We start from the raw sequence: 19,589 nt of genomic DNA on the forward strand, positions 1-19,589 counted from the left end.
ACCCTACTTCTTAAGTACCTATGTGATCATCTGTGGCAGGGGGTCCTTAGCTCTGGTCGATATTCATTTGGGGGTCCCTGGTTCAGAAGATTTAGAAAACCCCTTATTTAACTTTGCCTGCAAAACCGATATTTATTAGATGAGTCACTTCTGGATTGTGTTTCAGGGCTCTGTTCGCCAGTGACTGGAATGATTCAGGAAAGCGGGAGTACCAACTCCCAGGCATTTCCCCAGAAACACTGAGGCAGGTCATAGAGTATGCCTACACGTACTCTGTGGTCATCACAGCTGAGAATGTGGAGAACCTCCTGGCAGCTGCTGATTATCTCAGTGTCTTGGGCATCGTGCAGCGCTGCTATGATTTCCTGCATGAGCAGCTCTGCCTCAACAACTGCATTGGCCTTCTTAAAATCGCCGATGTCTACTGCGTAAACGAGCTGCACCAGTCTGCATTCAACTTCATCTTGAAAAACTTTAAGGAGGTTGCCATCAGCTCAAACGAGTTCCCAGAACTAAGTCTTGAACAACTTTCTGACATCATAGAGCAGGATGAGCTTAATGTCAGAGAAGAGGATGTGGTGTTTGACGCCATCCTCCGGTGGATCGAGCACGAGCCTGCCACCCGAGAGGCCCACATTTCAGTCCTATTGCCGAAGGTGAGTATAGTTATACTATGTTCTCATTGACTTGTGTATATAACAATAGAATGCTCATTGAGTGAAGTCCTTATTACTGTAGCTAGAGACTGAACCTCCATTTCCATGTCCCATAAGTCTACAACCAAGGCTTCCAGGTATTACACCTGGGAGGAGAGTGTAAGAAATAATGGAAAACAAAACACTCAAATGTCTTACATGAAATAAGTGTTAGCTGACACATCTGAGACTTTCTATGTAAATGGCTTCAGCTAATGTACCTTTAATGTTAGGAATTGCTCATCTCCAGAGATTCACAGAAAGCACTAAGGAACTCATGGGAATTCTCTCATTTTTGTTTCCTGTGTAGATTCGCATGGCTCGTATGGATCCGGAGTACTTTATGAAGATCGTCAAAGCCAACGATCTAGTGAAGGCCAATGCGGCGTGCAGGCCAATTATCACTGATGTACTGAAGATCATACATGATCTCGACGATAAAAGTCCACGATCTGACTTTGAAAGGTCACTGATCTGGCCGTCTGGTCGGGGTCTGGGCTGGTGCGCTTCTCGGCTGCTGCGGGGTCCAGGGTGGTCTTCCGGTTTCCTCGCCAGAGGAAAAAAATGGGGTCCACAGAGAGTATATACGGGGAGTGAGAGTGTGTGTACAGCGTTCATTTCTGTGTGTCTCTATGTTGGGTGAATGTGTAAATATTTGTTTATGTGTGCATGAGGGTGGGAACGTATGCTTGTATATGTGTGTGCCTGTTTGTCTATATGCATGTGTCAGGTTGGGTTCTAGACTCCACCTGAAATAACATCTCGGGCTCTATTCCCCCCCGCCACACTCCCTGCTGGTGGATGGGGCCCCTGGCCGCTGGTGCGTTGGTGGTTCTCGATGCCCAGGGCTGGGTGCTCGGGAGGGTGCTGGCTCGCCCTCGGCGGTTGCCTGGCGGGATCTGGCCCTCCTGGCTCTGTCGGGCCCTTGCTGGGGGGTGGGGGGGCCCTTGGATCTCTGGGCCCAGGGCCTGGTCTGCCCTGGTGGGGCTGGCCGCCGGTGGAGCCTGCACTGTGGCTGCCGGATGGCCTCCCTCCGGAGCTCTCCTCTGCCCTTTTCTGGGTGAGGGATGCTATTCTCCCTGCGGTGGTCCTCCGGGGGCTCCCATGCCCTGGGGGGCCTCTGGCTGTCTGGGGTCCGGGCCTCCTCCGTGTCTGCTTCATGTCCTTGGGGATGGGGCTGTGGCTCCCCACACACACTACTAGACATTTACATGGAGAAACCTTTTGAACACCAGCGCGCTCACATACACAGGTGTGCACACAGGGGTACAAACAGGTACTCACAGACACACACTGTCTTGATCGGCTGTTGCTCCTTAACATGCTCATTGTGACTCGTACAGATGTTGGTTGTTGTTTTCTCTCATCAGCAGGTATTGAAGCAGATTATCTGTGGTTTTCTTTCTTCTTTTTTTTTCTCTTTTCCCTCGCTCTCTCTCTATTTCCCTTCTTCTCCATTTTCGTCCTTCTGTCCCTCTCTCTCTCTCTCCCTCTCCTGAGGAAATAAATAAAAATAAATAAATAGAAATAAAGTAGTCCTCCGCAGAGGGGGGGTGGTGGAGGGAATATATATATAAAAAAAAAGAAAGGCCACTGATCCGCCCACGCCTGCCCGCTGACATCTTATTGGCCATTGGTGGCTGGAATTTCCGCAAAACCAATTGGATTGAAGCCTATGACACCCGGGCCGACCACTGGGTCGATGTAACGCAGGGGCAGGAGACTCGCCAGTCCGGCCATGGCAGTGTGTGTTTAAATGGCTTTGGGTATTGTTTTGGGGGTTTTGATGGCCACAATTTCACCAACACTACGCAGATTTAACCCCGTCGCACGGACATGGTAGCACATGGCACCGATGCACTGGTGCCACTGAAATGTTAGCGTGGCCGTAATTAATGGTTCCATCTATGTAACGGGTGGCCATTTACGCTTCTCGCCTCTAATCATAATCGAGTGATATGACCAAGAAGCCAACGAATGGACTATTATCCAGCCCATGCATGAGGAGCGACAGGATGCCAGTGCCACCACCCTGAATGGAAAGGTAGGTTAATAGGAGGGCGTCTGACTGTGGTTACCCTCATTTTCCCCTTGAAATTGATTATGTTACATACTCAGTAGCTCGCTTTGTCTTCAAATGGTTGATTTCAATCCATAATTGTTTATTCAGTAAACGTCAGTGTTTAGATAAAACATAAATGACCTTGCATTGTCGCTCTGCATTAGTGGCACATTGGGCAGTGCTGTGGTGTCCAGCTCTGTGTTTTTGCAATTTTTCCCACAGCCCAAGACTTGTGAGATACAATAACTGGTGTTAACGTAGGAGCTTTACCCAATTCCAGTCCTGGAGGGTCAGAATCCTAAACAATTTGCAGATTTCCCTATTCAAACAAACCTAGTGAACTTAATAATTATCTGATTAAGCTGCGGTTCACAAGGGAAATGATCACAACTAACTGCAAATTCCCTACCTTTGCCCATGTGCTTCCTGTGGTAGGTTCCAGGTTCACCACCACCCTGTACCGAATAAACTTTTATGGAAGATGGATGGATTAAACATGCATTAGCTAAATGTACATTTATGCTTTCTAGATCTCCATCTCCAATCATATACAGCATAACACACATCACTTGTGAACCATCTTTCCTAGATATACATTTGTGGGGGTAACAATGAAGCTCAGACCACTTCCACTGCGGAGTGCTATGATCCTCTCACGGGCGAATGGACCTTGATCGCTCCCATGCGCACTCGCCGACGTGGCCTTGAAGTAGTTGCATATCAGGGAAACATCTATGCGGTGAGTGATTCCTTTCTTGTACTCTGAAACAAAGGAGTCAAATCTCAAGATTTATCTGAGACTCATATTTTTTGTCACTGCTGCTGTGTCACAGATTGTAATGCGCTTAAATCAAACAAAAGAATTCAGTGGATGACATGACCTGCTGGGAAGGCCCATCTCAATACACATATGCTCCCTGCATATCTGGGTTATAAACGAATACGCTTAGTAAAGCTTATATTTTTGATTATAGTTATATTCTGTAGTTCCAGACATAATTGCTCTGTTTGTTGTTTTTTTCAGTGTCTGACTACAAGTATTATTTTTAGTACTAATAAAAATAATAATAAAAGCAAAATATATGAACAAAAGAAGTATTTCACTGAATTGTACAGGTTTTCTGTTGCCCAAATCCACTTTTTTCACTGCAGTTATGTTGACATGTATGTTGAACACAAATTAGTTATAAGCTTGTGTCCTATATAGACAATAGGAGGTTCTGTGCAGTCTGCTATTATAGGGCGATAATTCCTTAAGAGTTCCTGACTTTGAGAAAGCTGATATTTACTTATCCGTTTGGCACCCGAGTGATCACTTACCATTGGTGTCTCCCAGGTGGGCGGTACCAACGGGGCTCATCCAGTGCGGAGTATGGAGGTTTATGACCCTGCAATTAACCAGTGGCACGCTGCGCCTCCCATGAAACAACAAAGGAGCTATTTCGGCATCACAGTGGTGGACGGCTTGCTGTTTGCAATGGGAGGCTCCGATGGCTTCAAAGTCACTGCAAAGGTGGAATGCTACAATGCAGAGAAAGGCAGCTGGTTCCGTACGCAGGACATGATTACACCCAAGAGGAACTTCAGCTGCTGCACAGTGCCCCCCTGCATCATACAGTACGCTGCACCTCGCCCACCTGCCCCCATCTGCCTGCCTGGTGGGTAACCAGGTTACGCATCTACCGGTGTGGCTAGCATCACTGGACTTAATTAACAGAAACAGTGGACACTAACAAGAATCAGAAACATTCACCAAAATAAGGAAAATGCCTCTTGAATAATGGACTGAGGGAACAGAACTTAGACCTTACAGTGGAGTCAGAGCATAGAGGTTAAGGCACTAGAACAGCTATCAAAATGCAATTATGGCAAGACAACTGCTTTCCTTTGTTATCGGATGCTGTAATGGTTTGCTCCTATTGTGTAACATGCCACTTGTTTGCATGCATTTGTTAATTGCCTTGTTCTCTCCAACCATTTCTCTGTCTTAGAGCATCTGACAAATGAATAATACACAGAGCACAACTATAGCAGAGCTCAGCTGGGACCTCCTGCATGCTTTTACAGCAAGCAATGAGTGTGCTCTTCTAGAACAGATTTAATATCTGGCTACGGTTGTTGGGGACACATGTGTTAGATATGTGAAATGCTTTATTCATACAAATAAAGCCCTTATATTTGTATTTTTATCACATGTGTTATCACATTAAATTTATGAGTAGTATCTTTATAGAATTTGTGCCGTGTGTGTGGTGTTCTCCATATTAATTCATATCTCAATTAAACATTATAACCAAGATGCAGCCAAAGCCCCAAAAATAAATTCTGAATATCAATCAATTAACAAAAACAATACAGAACAATGTTCTTCAACCTGATCCACAGGAACCCCCAGTCCATCCACGTTTTTGCTCCTTGCCCAGGTGCTGGGAGAGAGCAAAAACATGGACTGCTGAGGGTCCACAAGAAACACTGATAAAACATAATATATATGCAGACCGAATGTCTATGGCACCCCCTAAAGGAGCATCATATGCGTAAAGAACTGCTTAAGGTTTCATGCCACAGGACCCTCCAGAGCATGAAAGCCAGCTTCTGCTTCTGGTTCCAGCACTTAGCCAATCTACTGACCCTTCATCACCGATTGCTGAGTTGGAAACATTCAGGTGGATCAGCTGACCTGCATGCTTGCATCCAATCAGAAGCAGCAAATTTCCCTCCATTTTCCCCTTCTTTTTCTCTTATCAGCTTACAGTTATATTTCCTGTTGCTCATCTCAGTTTGTCCTAGTCAATTAATATTCTCTCATTTGTTAAGTGCTACTATTTATTGTCTTTCTGTGAGTTAAACTGAAGGTTACTTTCCCCTATAGACCGTCTCTTCCTGCTATCAGGCAATCATAGGCCAGTGGGACAGGAGGGAGGGTTCTACCCTTTTTCACTCAGGGTGACTGGAATTTTCCAAACAAACGGGCAGTTTCAGAATCCCCCATTTGTTGCGGTCTCCAGAAAAGTGTTACATATGAACCATGTGGTACAGTCTGATTAGACGAAAGCATCCCATAGAGCTGTTTCTGATCTAAATGAACAAATTCTGAATTATGACTCTTGAGCTTTGTTGATTTTAGAGTTTTCTGCCATCTGGAGTAGAAAAAAACACACATTGACTTATTGCAGACTGGTGCAGCTGCATTTCTGACTTATTAAGTCGAAATTCTGATTTTTTTTCCCTCACAATTCTTACTTTATTTCTCATTATTCTGAGTACTTCTCTAACAACCAGCAATTAGTCGGAGACATCACTTCTGCTCCAGCTTTAATGGTTCAGTGAGATTTGCATACAGCAGCAGACAGGAGCGAAGGCTACAATGGCTGTATCTGCTCTGTCCAGGCATTTTATTATTTCCAGTTGTGTGTGTGAATGGCAGCCTACATCAGAACTTGCAATTAATTATCCTGTAAATGTTAAGCTGGTTTGCAATGAAAATGGGCAATAGAACTTCTCTCTTGCCTAATAAGATGTGGTACAAGCATATCTAACATTAATGCTTCGTGCATTAGACCAGGGGCGCTGTAAAGGGGGGGTAAACGATGACGATTCTCGGGGCCCATGACTGAGAGGGGGCCCAGAGAAGCCCCCAATAAACTGTGTGGGGGGCCCTGTCAAGATTCCTTTCATGGGACCCAAAATCCTTAGCAGCGCCCCTGCATTAGACATATATAATATGATGTCTACTGTTAATGTAATAACTGCCAATAATGTGCTAATTTTCCCCCTTAATATAATAAAGGCTGATACAGTAATAACTTACCAATATCATACTAACATATTTGAATCAAAAACGTATCACATTATTACATTATAGGCTTTATTACACAAAAAAACGGGAAAATTGTTATGTTATTAGCAGTTATATTAACAGTAGTTTATAGTAGCTGCTATTAACAGCAGTGATTAGCTGCTACAGACCCTAACAATCACACAATTTCTTTTGACTGCTTATGATTTTTTGCACACTACTGTACACACACACACACACATATATGTACATATTCATATGGTTGATTGCCCACAAAACTCAACTGTGATTAATCAGCCTGTTCTCCAGACCAAAGAACAGTGAAAACCATTCTAACTTAACCTACAAGAAGCAATTCCAGAACACAAAGAAGAAGATGTGCTAGATGTCTTTATGGGGACTCTGCATTCATGTCTATGGGCAAAACCCTAATCCCAACTATGAAAACGTTATCCCCTACCCAGCCCCAACCCACAGTCGTTGCTGTTGTAGTTCTCTCCTACCATTTATATTGTCACAATGAACTATATCCTAAGATGTACAAGTAAAAAGTTTGTATATAGTATAGCATGAAAAATAATAATAAGAAGAAAACTCAGCCAGAGTGGAATTGTTTTATATAAACACTCGTGCGCTCTTGCGTTGTGTACACCCAAAATGGCGATTCCACAATAAACTGCGGCTATATCGAGTGTGATGTTAGCTGCAAAAGACGCAAGCAGATCCCAACTTCACTTTGCTACACGTGCATTGTAAAAGCAGGGCCACAAACAAAACAACACCTACGTCTCTGTACTCGATTCAAACGGAAAATGTCGCCAAATCCATTCACCATTTCACTATGTGCTAGCTAGTCATGGCGCGAGCATTAGCTGCGGACGCGAACAGCTTCAGCTTATCTTCCCACAATTCAGCTCGACTGTTTAAACTTCAGCCAAAGACAACATTCTGTGTTAAGTGAGAATTCTAACGATAAATAATAATTACTTACATCGTTCAATGGGCGCCCTCGGAATATCTGTCCTGCCGCTACTCCCATCCACTTCTAGCTTAACTCGTCCATCTGTGTGGGTGCGCAAGAACGATGGGTGCCGTGAAGCTGCAGGAAAACAAACTTAAAAACCTGCACGAAAATATATTAAACGTGGAGGAGTTAGTCGGCAGAAGTGAGGAATTACAAAAAAATAAAATAAAAAACGATTTCTCAAGAAAAGATCATAAAACAGGAAAATGGTCAATAGCTCATGGAGTGATATTGCACACTGTACCTTGATTAACATAACTGCTCTATAATACATAATCGATTATATTCAATAGTGTTCAGGATTTGGGTGAAGTGTACACAGCACAATAATCATTGGGATAATTCCACACTTGCTGCAATTTGTTTTCATGACCGTATTGGGGATATATGCGGTCCGATAAATACGTCCGCCTTGTGCTAAATGTTGACCAAAACAGACGGACCGCCCAGCCCAATTTTCAAGGACTATTCTTGTTCCAAATAATTGCCACAACGGGCCGACCAGATTTACCCCATAAAATAATGTCTTGTGGACATTTGTTGCTCAATGGCTTATGTCTAAAGTGGAAACTAGGGAATAAGATGCGAATTTAAACCTCGTTCCTGACAGACATGTAAAGGACCTTTTTTGTTTTTCATTTTTAGAAACGTAGCGGAGGAGAAAAAATATGAAAACATTTATTTATTTATTTATTTTATTTCGGGAATTCGTGATTTGACTATTCTCACATAATACAAAACTTAAATTCTAAGATAAGCACGGTATACATTTTCCAAAAGTGATGTTAAAAACATTTCACTTGTTCTTCTTGTACAGCTGATTGTGCGTAGAATACACCCCCCCCCCCCCAATCCATTTCGAGTCTCAAATATAGATTTAAAAATAAACATTATGGTATCTTAGGAAACTGTGATGCAAAGTGCGGTTTTTGCGTCTTAGAATGTATGTACACGTCATTTCGAGTGATATAAAAAGGAGAGAGAGACGAGATATCCACATTTTTGAATTATGATGGCACACGACATGGAGCGAGTACTGATGTCCCCGGCGTTCGAAGTGTTTAACAAGCTTCGGCTGGCAGGACAGCTTTGTGACGTGGTCCTCATCACCGACGGTGTTCAATTCAACGCCCATAGAGTAATTCTGTGTGGCTGTAGCTCCTACTTCCAGTAAGTAGCTGTGACCCATATATGAAGATGCGAAAACAGCAAGGAGTCAGTTTTTATCTCTCGTTAGCAATGACTTCTCCTTGGCAATAAGGCTCTAGGATGACAGAAAGTTTATATTAATATACATTATATTAAATTATATTAATGTAGGTCAGTGCTGATCAGAAATATTTCTGATAAGTGTACCACCTTAACTTTTACTATATAATAATAATAATAATAATGGTATAAATATATAAAAAGGGGACCATGTCAAACAGGCAAAACAAAGTATTCCGGGGGACTTGCCCACCAGCCCAAGTAAAATATATTAAAGGGGGAGCTACTGTTGGAAAAATAAGAATTAAAGCCACCGGTTCCTAGTTCTTAGATGCCTATGAGATCATCTGTAGCAGGGGGTCCTCTGCTTAATTTCCATTTGGGGGTCCCTGGTTCAGAAGATTTAGAAAACCCCTTATTTAACTTTGCCTGCAAAACCGATATTTATTAGATGAGTCACTTCTGGATTGTGTTTCAGGGCTCTGTTCGCCAGTGACTGGAGTGATTCAGGAAAGCGGGAGTACCAACTCCCAGGCATTTCCCCAGAAACACTGAGGCAGGTCATAGAGTATGCCTACACATACTCTGTGGTCATCACAGCTGAAAATGTGGAGAACCTCCTGGCAGCTGCTGATTATCTCAGTGTCTTGGGCATCGTGCAGCGCTGCTGTGATTTCCTGCATGAGCAGCTCTGCCTCAACAACTGCATTGGCCTTCTTAAAATCGCCGATGTCTACTGCGTAAACGAGCTGCACCAGTCTGCATTCAACTTAATCTTGAAAAACTTTAAGGAGGTTGCCATCAGCTCAAATGAGTTCCCAGAACTAAGTCTTGAACAACTTTCTGACATCATCGAGCAGGATGAGCTTAATGTCAGAGAAGAGGATGTAGTGTTTGAGGCCATCCTCCGGTGGATCGAGCACGAGCCTGCCATCCGAGAGGCCCACATTTCAGTCCTATTGGCCAAGGTGAGTATAGTTATACTATGTTCTCATTGACTTGTGTATATAACAATAGAATGCTCATTGAGTGAAGTCCTTATTACTGTAGCTAGAGACTGAACCTCCATTTCCATGTCCCATAAGTCTACAACCAAGGCTTCCAGGTATTACACCTGGGAGGAGAGTGTAACAAATAATGGAAAACAAAACACTCAGATGTCTTACATTAAACAAGTGTTAGCTGACACATCTGAGACTTTCAAAGTAAATGGCTTCAGCTAAAGAAATAAAAATTTGCACTTACTGCTGTATCCTTAATGTTAGGAATTGCTCATCTCCAGAGATTCACAGAAAGCACTAAGGAACTCATGGGAATTCTCTCATTCTTGTTTCATGTGTAGATTCGGATGGCTCGTATGGATCCGGAATACTTCATGAAAATCGTCAAAGCCAACGATCTAGTGAAGGCCAATGTGGCGTGCAGGCCAATCATCACTGATGTACTGAAGGTCATCTATGATCTTCATGATGAACGTCCACGATCTGATTTTGAGAACCCACTGATCCGCCCGCGCTTGCCCTCTGACATTTTGCTGGCTGTTGGTGGATGGAACATGCGCACGACAAACTGGATTGAAGCCTATGACACCCGGGCCGACCGCTGGGTGGATATAACACAGGGGCAGGAGACTCGCCAGTCCGGCCATGGCAGTGTGTGTTTAAATGGCTTCATGTATTGTTTTGGGGGTTATGATGGCCATAATTTCACCGATGCTGTGCTCAGATTTGACCCCGTCGCACGGACATGGCAGCACATGGCCCCTATGCACTGGCGCCGCTGTTGTGTCAGTGTGGCCGTAAGTAACGGCTTCATCTATGTGATGGGTGGCCGTTTAGACGTGTCGCCTCTGAATATCGTAGAGCGATATGACCCAAATGCCAATGAGTGGACCATCATCCAGCCCATGAACGAGGAGCGACAGGATGCCAGTGCCACCACCCTGAATGGAAAGGTAGGTTAATAGGAGGGCGTCTGCCTGTGGTTACCCTCATTTTCCCCTTGAAATTGATTATGTTACATACTCAGTAGCTCGCTTTGTCTTCAAATGGTTGATTTCAATCCATAATTGTTTATTCAGTAAACGTCAGTGTTTAGATAAAACATAAATGACCTTGCATTGTCGCTCTGCATTAGTGGCACATTGGGCAGTGCTGTGGTGTCCAGCTCTGTGTTTTTGCAATTTTGCCCACAGCCCAAGACTTGTGAGATACAATAACTGGTGTTAACGTAGGAGCTTTACCCAATTCCAGTCCTGGAGGGTCAGAATCCTAAACAATTTGCAGATTTCCCTATTCAAACAAACCTAGTGAACTTAATTAGCTGATTAAGCTGCGGTTCACAAGGGAAATGATCACAACTAACTGTAAATTCCCTACCAATGCCCATGTGCTTCCTGTGGTAGGCTCCAGGTTCACCACCATCCTGTACTGAATAGACTTTTATGGAAGGTGGATGGATTAAACATCCATTAGCTAAATGTACATTTACGCTTTCTAGATCTCCATCTCCAATCATGTACAGCATAACACACATCACTTGTGAACCATCTTTCCTAGATATACATTTGTGGGGGTAGCAATGGAGCTCAGACCACTTCCACTGCGGAGTGCTATGATCCACTCACGGGCGAATGGACCTTGATCGCTCCCATGCGCACTCGCCGACGTGGCCTTGGAGTAGCGGCATATCAGGGAAACATCTATGCGGTGAGTGATTCCTTTCTTGTACTCTGAAACAAAGGAGTCAAATCTCAAGATTTATCTGAGACTCATATTTTTTGTCACTGCTGCTGTGTCACAGATTGTAATGCGCTTAAAACAAACAAAAGAATTCAGTGGATGAAATGACCTGCTGGGAAGGCCCATCTCAATACACATATGCTCCCTGCATATCTGGGTTATAAACGAATACGCTTAGTAAAGCTTAGATTTTTGATTACAGTTATATTCTGTAGTTCCAGACGTAATTGCTCTGTTTGTTTTTTTTTTCAGTGTCTGACTACAAGTATTATTTTTAGTACTAATAAAAATAATAATAAAAGCAAAATATATGATCATAAGAAGTATTTTTTTGATGGTTGACAGTTTTCGCTGAATTGTACAGGTTTTCTGTTGCCCAAATTCCCTTTTTTTCACTGCAGTTATGTTGACATGTATGTTGAACACAAATTAGTTATAAGCTTGTGTCCTATATAGACAATGGGAGGTTCTGTGCAGCCTGCTATTATAGGGCGATAATTCCTTAAGAGTTCCTGACTTCGAGAAAGCTGATATTTACTTATCTGTTTGGTACCCGAGTGATCACTTACCATTGGTGTCTCGCAGGTGGGCGGTACCAACGGGGCTCATCCAGTGCGGACTATGGAGGTCTATGACCCTGCAATTAACCAGTGGCACGCTGGGCCTCCCATGAGACAACAAAGAAGCTATTTCGGCATCGCAGTGGTGGACGGCTTGCTGTTTGCGATGGGAGGCTCCGATGGCTTCAAAGTAACTGCAAAAGTGGAATGTTTCAATGCAGTGAAAGGCAGCTGGTGCCGTGCGCAGGAAATGATTGCACCTAAGAGGAGCTTCAGCTGCTGCACAGTGCCTGCGCACCCCCGCTTCGTACAGTACGCTGCACCTCGCCCACCTGCCCCCATCTGCCTGCCTGGTGGGTAACCAGCTCATCATGTCTAACGTTAATGCTTCGTACATTAGACCTATATAACATGTGCCCTTGAGAGGTAAAGTGGGCTATCCCACAAAAACAAAGTTTTGAGAAAATGAGCTCCAAAGTTGAATTAAAAAAAAAAAAATCAGTGTGTCTATACCCTACAATTGATATGTATCATAGGTAGCACAGATCTCAGTATATTTAAAAGATAGATAGACCCTCAATAATTAATATTGGACAGTCATTTTTGACTGACATGTGGGATAGCCCACTTTACCTCTCAAGGGCACATATGATACCTACCGTTAATGTAATAACTGCCAATAATGTGCTAATTTTCCCCCTTAATGTAATAAAGGCTGATACAATAATATCTTGCCAATACCATACTAACATATTTGAATCAAAAACACACCACATTACTACATTATATACTTTATTACACAAAAAACGGGAAAATTGTTATGTTATTAGCAGTTATAGTAACAGTAGTTTAGCTGCTACAGACAGCAGCTATTAGCTGCTATTAACAGCAGTGATTAGCTGCTACAAACCGTAACAATCGTGACATCACACAATTTCTTTTGACTGCTTATGATTTTTTGCACACTACTGTACACACACACACACATATATATGTACATATGTATATGGTTGATTGTCCACAAAAATCAACTGTGATTAATCAGCCTGATCTCCAGACCAAAGAACTGTGAAAACCATTCTAACTTAACCTACAAGAAGCAATTCCTGAACACAAAGAAGAAGATGTGCTACGGCCCTGCTACACACACACACACATATAAGGTATCTGTATCTTTGTGGGGACTCCATACTGAGTTCCAACCCACAACACAATTAATCAGTGAGGAAATTCATAGTATTATCTCTTGTTATGTTATTTTTTTAAATTATTTATAATGTATTTAAAAGCCTATGGCAAACAGTAAGTTAATGAATTGAAATTACAGGTAACCACGTGCTCAACAAGTGGCTGGCAGGGAACAAGGGAAACGCTACAAACTGACAACAGGGGAGGACAAGAAAGACTGACAACACGTGGGACGAGATGACCAATGACACCTACTGGCCAAACAGGGAAGGGACACAGAATGGGACAGTTAAATAACACTGGGATTCCCTGAAGGGTTTGGCATTCCCTGAAGCCAAGCTGTTAATTATTGTACTCCACGCCACCTCTGGTGATTGAATTGCAATGTAATGATTATGTTGTTCTATAATCTTATTGAATAAGTGTTATAAGTTGTTAGAAGTTATTTTTGTATTCTTTTATACTTCATTTTTAACAGTGTGATTTTTGACCTGACAGCTTTGTTTGGCAGTAAAAAGCTTTAAGGGGGCAGTTTAATGGCTCTATACACAGCAATATGTATAATGGCCAAAGTGTTCTTGTTGAACATGCTTAATTTATTTTTGTATACAACGTTTAAATAAATGTCTTATTTGGAGAACAAAGGCTGGAAAAAATGTTATTTGTTGTCTGAAAACCAAAATAATTTTGAGAGCTTTGTACAATTTGTTAGCAGAATTACCTTATAGACCTAATACACTTTTGAATGCAATATAATTCTCCATGGCAGTAACCCAGCTGACTGGTGGAGCAAGTTCATTTTGTCTCTGCAAGACCTCAAAGTGAATTTGAAGATCATTGTCTCCACAAAGACTACGAAGATTTTCAGGAGATACATGGAATCCACAGTTTCTTCCATTAAACCTAGAGTGCAATCCAACAAAATGTTTCAATAATAAAATTTACATTTCAAAAAGTGGCTTCTGGTTTGTCAGATGGGCAGTGTGCATTCCATACCTACTTGTAGTCATCTAGTTCTTTTTGCAGGACACCCAGAAAGCTGAATACTGTAGCAGCAAACATTTCTGTTGGTAACAGCCATTAAAGAGATTCCTTCGTCAAAAATTGCCCCCTAGTGGTGGAATATTGCAACGCAAATAATGGAGATTTCACTTCACTGTATTTTACAGCTAACGAAAATGTAATGTGTGTGTGTATACATTTTTTGTTTCATACATTTAAATGTACATTTTTTATATAACAAACAACATTACTTTATAGTTGTTTAAAAGGCAGAAACTTCAATGTACACGAAGTCACCAATAAATTACATCTATTTATCCAACATGTTATATAATATACATACTGTGTTTGAAAACTTTTCAGTTTTACGATTTCAGGACAGATCAGCCACTCTATTAGGAACATTACGCTTTTTGGTTGCGGCTGATTATCTCAGTGTCTTGGGCATCGTGCAGCGCTGCTATGATTTCCTGCATGAGCAGCTCTGCCTCAACAACTGCATTGGCCTTCTTAAAATCGCCGATGTCTACTGCGTAAACGAGCTGCACCAGTCTGCATTCAACTTCATCTTGAAAAACTTTAAGGAGGTTGCCATCAGCTCAAACGAGTTCCCAGAACTAAGTCTTGAACAACTTTCTGACATCATACAGCAGGATGAGCTGAATGTCAGAGAAGAGGATGTGGTGTTTGACGCCATCCTCCGGTGGATCGAGCACGAGCCTGCCACCCGAGAGGCCCACATTTCAGCTCTGTTGCCCAAGGTGAGTATAGTTATACTATGTTCTCATTGACTTGTGTATATAACAATAGAATGCTCATTGAGTGAAGTCCTTATTACTGTAGCTAGAGACTGAACCTCCATTTCCATGTCCCATAAGTCTACAACCAAGGCTTCCAGGTATTACACCTGGGAGGAGAGTGTAAGAAATAATGGAAAACAAAACACTGAAATGTCTTACATGAAATAAGTGTTAGCTGACACATCTGAGACTTTCTATGTAAATGGCTTCAGCTAATGTACCTTTAATGTTAGGAATTGCTCATCTCCAGAGATTCACAGAAAGCACTAAGGAACTCATGGGAATTCTCTCATTCTTGTTTCATGTGTAGATTCGGATGGCTCGTATGGATCCGGAGTACTTTATGAAGATCGTCAAAGCCAACGATCTGGTGAAGGCCAATGCGGCGTGCAGGCCAATTATCACTGATGTCATGAAGGTCATCTATGATCTTCATGATGAAAGTCCATTCTCTGATTTTGAGAACCCACTGATCCGCCCGCGCTTGCCCTCTGACATTTTGCTGGCTGTTGGTGGATGGAACATGCGCACGACAAACTGCATTGATGCATATGACACACGGGCCGACCGCTGGGTGGATATCACGCAGGAGGAGCAGAGCAACCTAGCTGGTCATGGCACGGTGTACCATGATGGGTTTGTGTACTGCATTGGGGGGTTTGATGGGCAAAATTTCATCAATACCTTGCGCAGATACGACCCGATCACACGAGCATGGCAGCAGATGGCCCCCATGCACTGGCATCGATGTAATGTTAGTGTGGTCGTGCTCGATGGGCTCATCTACGCCATGGGTATTGGTTTCAGGCCCCTCAACATCGTAGAGTGCTACAACCCAATAACCAATGAATGGACCCAGATCGAGCACATGAATGAGAGGAGAAACGATGCCAGCGCCACCACCCTGAATGGCAAGGTAGGGTAATGGGAGGGCGTCTGACTGTGTTTACCCTCATTTTACCCTTGAAATTGAGTATTTTACACAGTCATGAGTTCTCTTTCTCTTCAGATTGCTGATTTTAATCCACAATTACTATGTTCAATACATTTAAGTATTTGGATAAATGCATTATTGGTCTCCATTAGTGGCACATTGGGTAGTGCTGTGGTGTCAACTCCAAGACTTGTGAGATAGATGAAATGGTGTTCCCATGTCAGGTTTCCTTTATTCTGTTCCTGGGGGAGCAGAATCCAAAACTCTTTGCAGATTTCCCTTTTCAAACAGCCATACTAAACCTGAAAATTAGCTGATTATGGTGTGTTTGAGAAGGGAAATTTGCAAACTGTGTTCCTCCAGGAACGGGACTGGGGAACCCTGTCATACACTATGCATAGCATATACTTTTATTTTTGAGTCACAATGAACTTTATCTGTAACCTCCAAACCCCAGTCATATACAGTATAACGGTCTTCACAGTTAAATTGGTTTTCATAGATATACATCTGTGGGGGCCACAATGGAACAGAGAGCCTATCTACAGTGGAGTGCTTTGACCCACTCTCTAACGAATGGAGCTTGATCACTCCAATGAGCATTCCCCGTCACAGCCTTGGAGTCACGGCGTATAAAGGGAAGATATATGCGGTGAGTGATTCCTTTCTGTGTCAAATCTCACATTTTACCTGTAAGACTCATGGTTTTTTTGTCTTTGCTGCTGTGTCTTTCATTGTGATACATTTAAACCAAACAAAACAGTTAAATGCCAGAAATACCTGCTGCAAAGGCTTATCTTTATACACATAAAAAACATATATGCTACCCTCTTTAGCCTCCCTGCATTCATTTCTGGGTTATAAATGGATCTGCTGGGGGGTCTCTGCTACTAGCTCGGGTTGTAAAGTTTAGATTTTTTATTAATTATTTTCCCTAGTTCCAGATATAATTTGTCAGATTGTTGTTTTTTTCAGTGTCTGATTAGCTTCAAGTGTTCGTTTTAAGTAATAACAATAAAAAAGCAAAATATATTAGCATAAGGAGTCTTTTTTGAAGGCTCACAGTTTTCACCGAATCATACAAGTTTTCTGTTGCCCAAATCCATGTTTTCATTGCATATAGGTTGACTTCTGTATATAAGCTTGTGTCATCTATAGACAATGGGAGGTTCTAAGGCGCCTGCTTTCATAGGGTGAAAATTGCTTAAGAGTTCATGACTTTGGGAAAGTTGATGTTTGCCCATCCTTTTGGCAAGCAAGTGATAATGAATCTTTGGCATCTCTCAGGTGGGCGGTATCAACAGGCCTGATCGCCTGCAGACCATGGAGGTCTATGACCCTACCACAAACCGCTGGCATGCTGTGGCCCCCATGTCCACACCGCGCAGTGATTTTGGCATCGCAGTGGTGGACGACCTCCTATTCGTGATGGGCGGCCACGATGGGTTTGGGGTAACTAACAAGGTGGAGTGCTATGATGCGGGGACAGGCAGCTGGTATCGTGCGCAGGACATGAGCAGAGCCAGAAACCATTTCAGCTGCTGCGTAGTGCCTGCGCACCCCCGCATCATAGAATACGCTTCACCTCGTTAGTCCCTAATGGCCGCCAAGGAGGAGAGAAACCCATCTGCCCACAACAGCATGCCCAGTACGTAACCTCATTTACACCCCCCACCCCGAATTCTTTCCCTATAACATACATTGAGTTTATATGGACACCTCTTTTTTTCCCCAGACTCTGCTTCCTCATTGGAAGGTGTGTTGGTGGGATCGAGGTCTTTGAAGACAAAGCTGTCCGGAAGTAATTTTCCATGGCCTCGCTAAACTCCTCCCACACCTGAGTTTTTACCTCGACGACCGCCGAAGCCGCATTCCAACATTTCATCAACGCTGTCCACCAGCGAGTTCGGGGATTGCTGCCACAACAGGCCACAGCTCCAGTCAGCTGCCTCCACAATGGAGGCATGGAACAAGGCCCATTCGTACTAGTCAGTCCCCTGCGTCCTCCAGGACATGGGAGAAGCTCTGCTGGAGATGGGAGCTGAATCTTCTCCTGACATTGCATACTTAAAATAAAGTTTTCTTTTTCATATTATCTAGTTTGTGAAAGCGTCATAAATTTCCCATTTTGGATAAACGTTGTTCTCGTTTGACGGTTCTCTTCAGAAATTCCGCTGCAACCATCGGTGATTACTAATTAAGCACTAAGGCAGGGGTGCCCAAACATTTTCCCTTAGTGGGCCAAAATGAAAATCTATCGGAGGACCGCGGGCCAAATGTAATATTTTACACAAAATACAAACACTAATAGTAAAGTAAAGTAGTTTTATTTATCAAACAGTTATCTAACCTTCCTTTCTGTGTAAATAACATAAACAAAATATGACAAATAAGTCATATATAGGCATTTAGAACACGTCTAAACTTTTGTAATCACATATAGTGCAAAATGTCAAAGAGTGCATGTCCAACAGCAACACAACAACAACAGTAGGAACAATATAATTGCACCACTAGTGAGAAACATGAAGCTGTTCTTTGGCGTTTATCAGCCTATCAATATTAGGTTGCAGCTGACTCACTGAGAGGGTGAGGATGTCCTGTAGGTGTGGGTCAGTCAGAGTGCTTCTGAGCCTGGACTTGTTAAGGTTCATTACACTAAAAGTCTGTTCACAGATGTAAGTGCTGCCAAACAAAGCTAACATGACCTGTGCATGTTTCCTAATGTCTGGGTACCTTTCAGATGAGACATGTGTGTAGAAATCTTTCAGGTGTAGTGACATGAATTTATTCTTTAGCTCAGAATCACACTGAAACTCAATTAGCTGCATCTGAATGTGATCAGGCACTGAGTCCACACTTATGGTGAAGGGTTGAGAAAACAGCTCCATGTCACCTCTACTTTCCCTAAAGTCCTCAAAGCGCAACGCAAAGTCCTGGTCCAAGTGTCTGAGAAGTGCTGCATATTCAGGCAGTCTCTGCTTCACCAGGTTGACCTCTCTCAGACTAGGGAAGTGTGCAAGGTTTCCTGGGAAGAAGTGAAAGAGCTGCTAAGTCGTCAAATAATAATAAATATTGCAACATAAATGTTGTTTTATGTACTTTGAAAGAGTTAGCCTTACAATTTTATTACAATACTTTTTAACAATACTTTTTAACTGCACAACAGTGGAATATGGATATGTTAGTAAATGCACTTACTAACATATTCCACATAATATCAATCCCAGTAACTGCACTTTTATCATGTGAGGTGCAGGTACATGCTGCCACCTTTCCTCTCCATTATCACTTGATTAAATCATAAGCATTTTTACAATCACAAAAAATATGCAAGCTCCAAAAGACAAACAAAGCGCATGTCTGCCTGTCAATCAAGTTTAAGAACCATGGACAGCGCTGTCCCTCCGCAACACAGTTAACAAGGCCGGGACTTATTTACGGCATAAAATACAGTATGATAGACATTATCACCATTAAAACTGAATGTGTATGTGTGTCTCTGTGTGTGTACAATGTATTAACCAACCTGCTGACAGATGTCGACAGAGTAGCTGCAGCTTCGACCTGAAGGC

General features: G+C 42.7%; 3 protein-coding genes and 2 long non-coding RNA genes across 5 annotated transcripts; 4 read left to right on the plus strand and 1 right to left on the minus strand.

Moving 5' to 3' along the window:
- Positions 1 to 1,725: 1,725 nt before the first annotated feature.
- On the minus strand, positions 1,726 to 4,204 carry LOC125721006 (uncharacterized). The gene is made up of 4 exons (XR_007385650.1): positions 4,078 to 4,204; positions 3,167 to 3,519; positions 1,980 to 2,190; positions 1,726 to 1,894 (listed from the first exon to the last, which is right to left on the minus strand). It is a non-coding gene; the product is annotated as an uncharacterized LOC125721006 (long non-coding RNA).
- On the plus strand, positions 3,389 to 4,423 carry LOC125720988 (kelch-like protein 10). The gene is made up of 2 exons (XM_048996915.1): positions 3,389 to 3,496; positions 4,094 to 4,423. The coding sequence occupies exons 1-2, from the start codon at positions 3,440 to 3,442 to the stop codon at positions 4,421 to 4,423; spliced, it is 387 nt and encodes a 128-aa protein (XP_048852872.1). The 5' UTR covers positions 3,389 to 3,439.
- Positions 4,424 to 9,737: 5,314 nt separating this feature from the next.
- Positions 9,738 to 12,344, plus strand: LOC125720853 (kelch-like protein 10). The gene is made up of 5 exons (XM_048996717.1): positions 9,738 to 9,757; positions 10,132 to 10,743; positions 11,348 to 11,434; positions 12,116 to 12,249; positions 12,338 to 12,344. Exons 2-5 carry the CDS (start codon positions 10,138 to 10,140, stop codon positions 12,342 to 12,344), a joined length of 834 nt encoding a protein of 277 aa, XP_048852674.1. The 5' UTR covers positions 9,738 to 9,757; positions 10,132 to 10,137.
- Positions 12,345 to 14,040: 1,696 nt separating this feature from the next.
- LOC125720854 (kelch-like protein 10) lies at positions 14,041 to 16,650 on the plus strand. Its single transcript, XM_048996718.1, has 4 exons — positions 14,041 to 14,046; positions 14,658 to 15,041; positions 15,391 to 15,996; positions 16,630 to 16,650. The coding sequence occupies exons 1-4, from the start codon at positions 14,041 to 14,043 to the stop codon at positions 16,648 to 16,650; spliced, it is 1,017 nt and encodes a 338-aa protein (XP_048852675.1).
- Positions 16,651 to 17,561: 911 nt separating this feature from the next.
- Positions 17,562 to 18,109, plus strand: LOC125721012 (uncharacterized). The gene is made up of 2 exons (XR_007385656.1): positions 17,562 to 17,662; positions 17,750 to 18,109. It is a non-coding gene; the product is annotated as an uncharacterized LOC125721012 (long non-coding RNA).
- The last annotated feature ends 1,480 nt before the right edge of the window (positions 18,110 to 19,589 follow it).

This window comes from Brienomyrus brachyistius, unplaced genomic scaffold (genome assembly GCF_023856365.1).
Source record: "Brienomyrus brachyistius isolate T26 unplaced genomic scaffold, BBRACH_0.4 scaffold27, whole genome shotgun sequence".
Taxonomy (NCBI): domain Eukaryota; kingdom Metazoa; phylum Chordata; class Actinopteri; order Osteoglossiformes; family Mormyridae; genus Brienomyrus; species Brienomyrus brachyistius.

What these genes read in the sequence shown, in the direction of transcription:
- LOC125720988 (XM_048996915.1), top strand. Translation starts at nt 3,440, where the DNA reads ATGCGCACTCGCCGACGTGGCCTTGAAGTAGTTGCATATCAGGGAAAC. An exon ending in ATCAGGGAAACATCTATGCG is followed by an intron (nt 3,497 to 4,093) that starts GTGAGTGATTCC and finishes GGTGTCTCCCAG; the next exon opens with GTGGGCGGTACCAACGGGGC.
- LOC125720853 (XM_048996717.1), top strand. Translation starts at nt 10,138, where the DNA reads ATGGCTCGTATGGATCCGGAATACTTCATGAAAATCGTCAAAGCCAAC. An exon ending in CCACCACCCTGAATGGAAAG is followed by an intron (nt 10,744 to 11,347) that starts GTAGGTTAATAG and finishes CATCTTTCCTAG; the next exon opens with ATATACATTTGTGGGGGTAG. An exon ending in CGGGCGAATGGACCTTGATC is followed by an intron (nt 11,435 to 12,115) that starts GCTCCCATGCGC and finishes GGTGTCTCGCAG; the next exon opens with GTGGGCGGTACCAACGGGGC.
- LOC125720854 (XM_048996718.1), top strand. An exon ending in TTTCAGCTCTGTTGCCCAAG is followed by an intron (nt 15,042 to 15,390) that starts GTGAGTATAGTT and finishes TTTCATGTGTAG; the next exon opens with ATTCGGATGGCTCGTATGGA. An exon ending in CCACCACCCTGAATGGCAAG is followed by an intron (nt 15,997 to 16,629) that starts GTAGGGTAATGG and finishes TCCCCGTCACAG; the next exon opens with CCTTGGAGTCACGGCGTATA.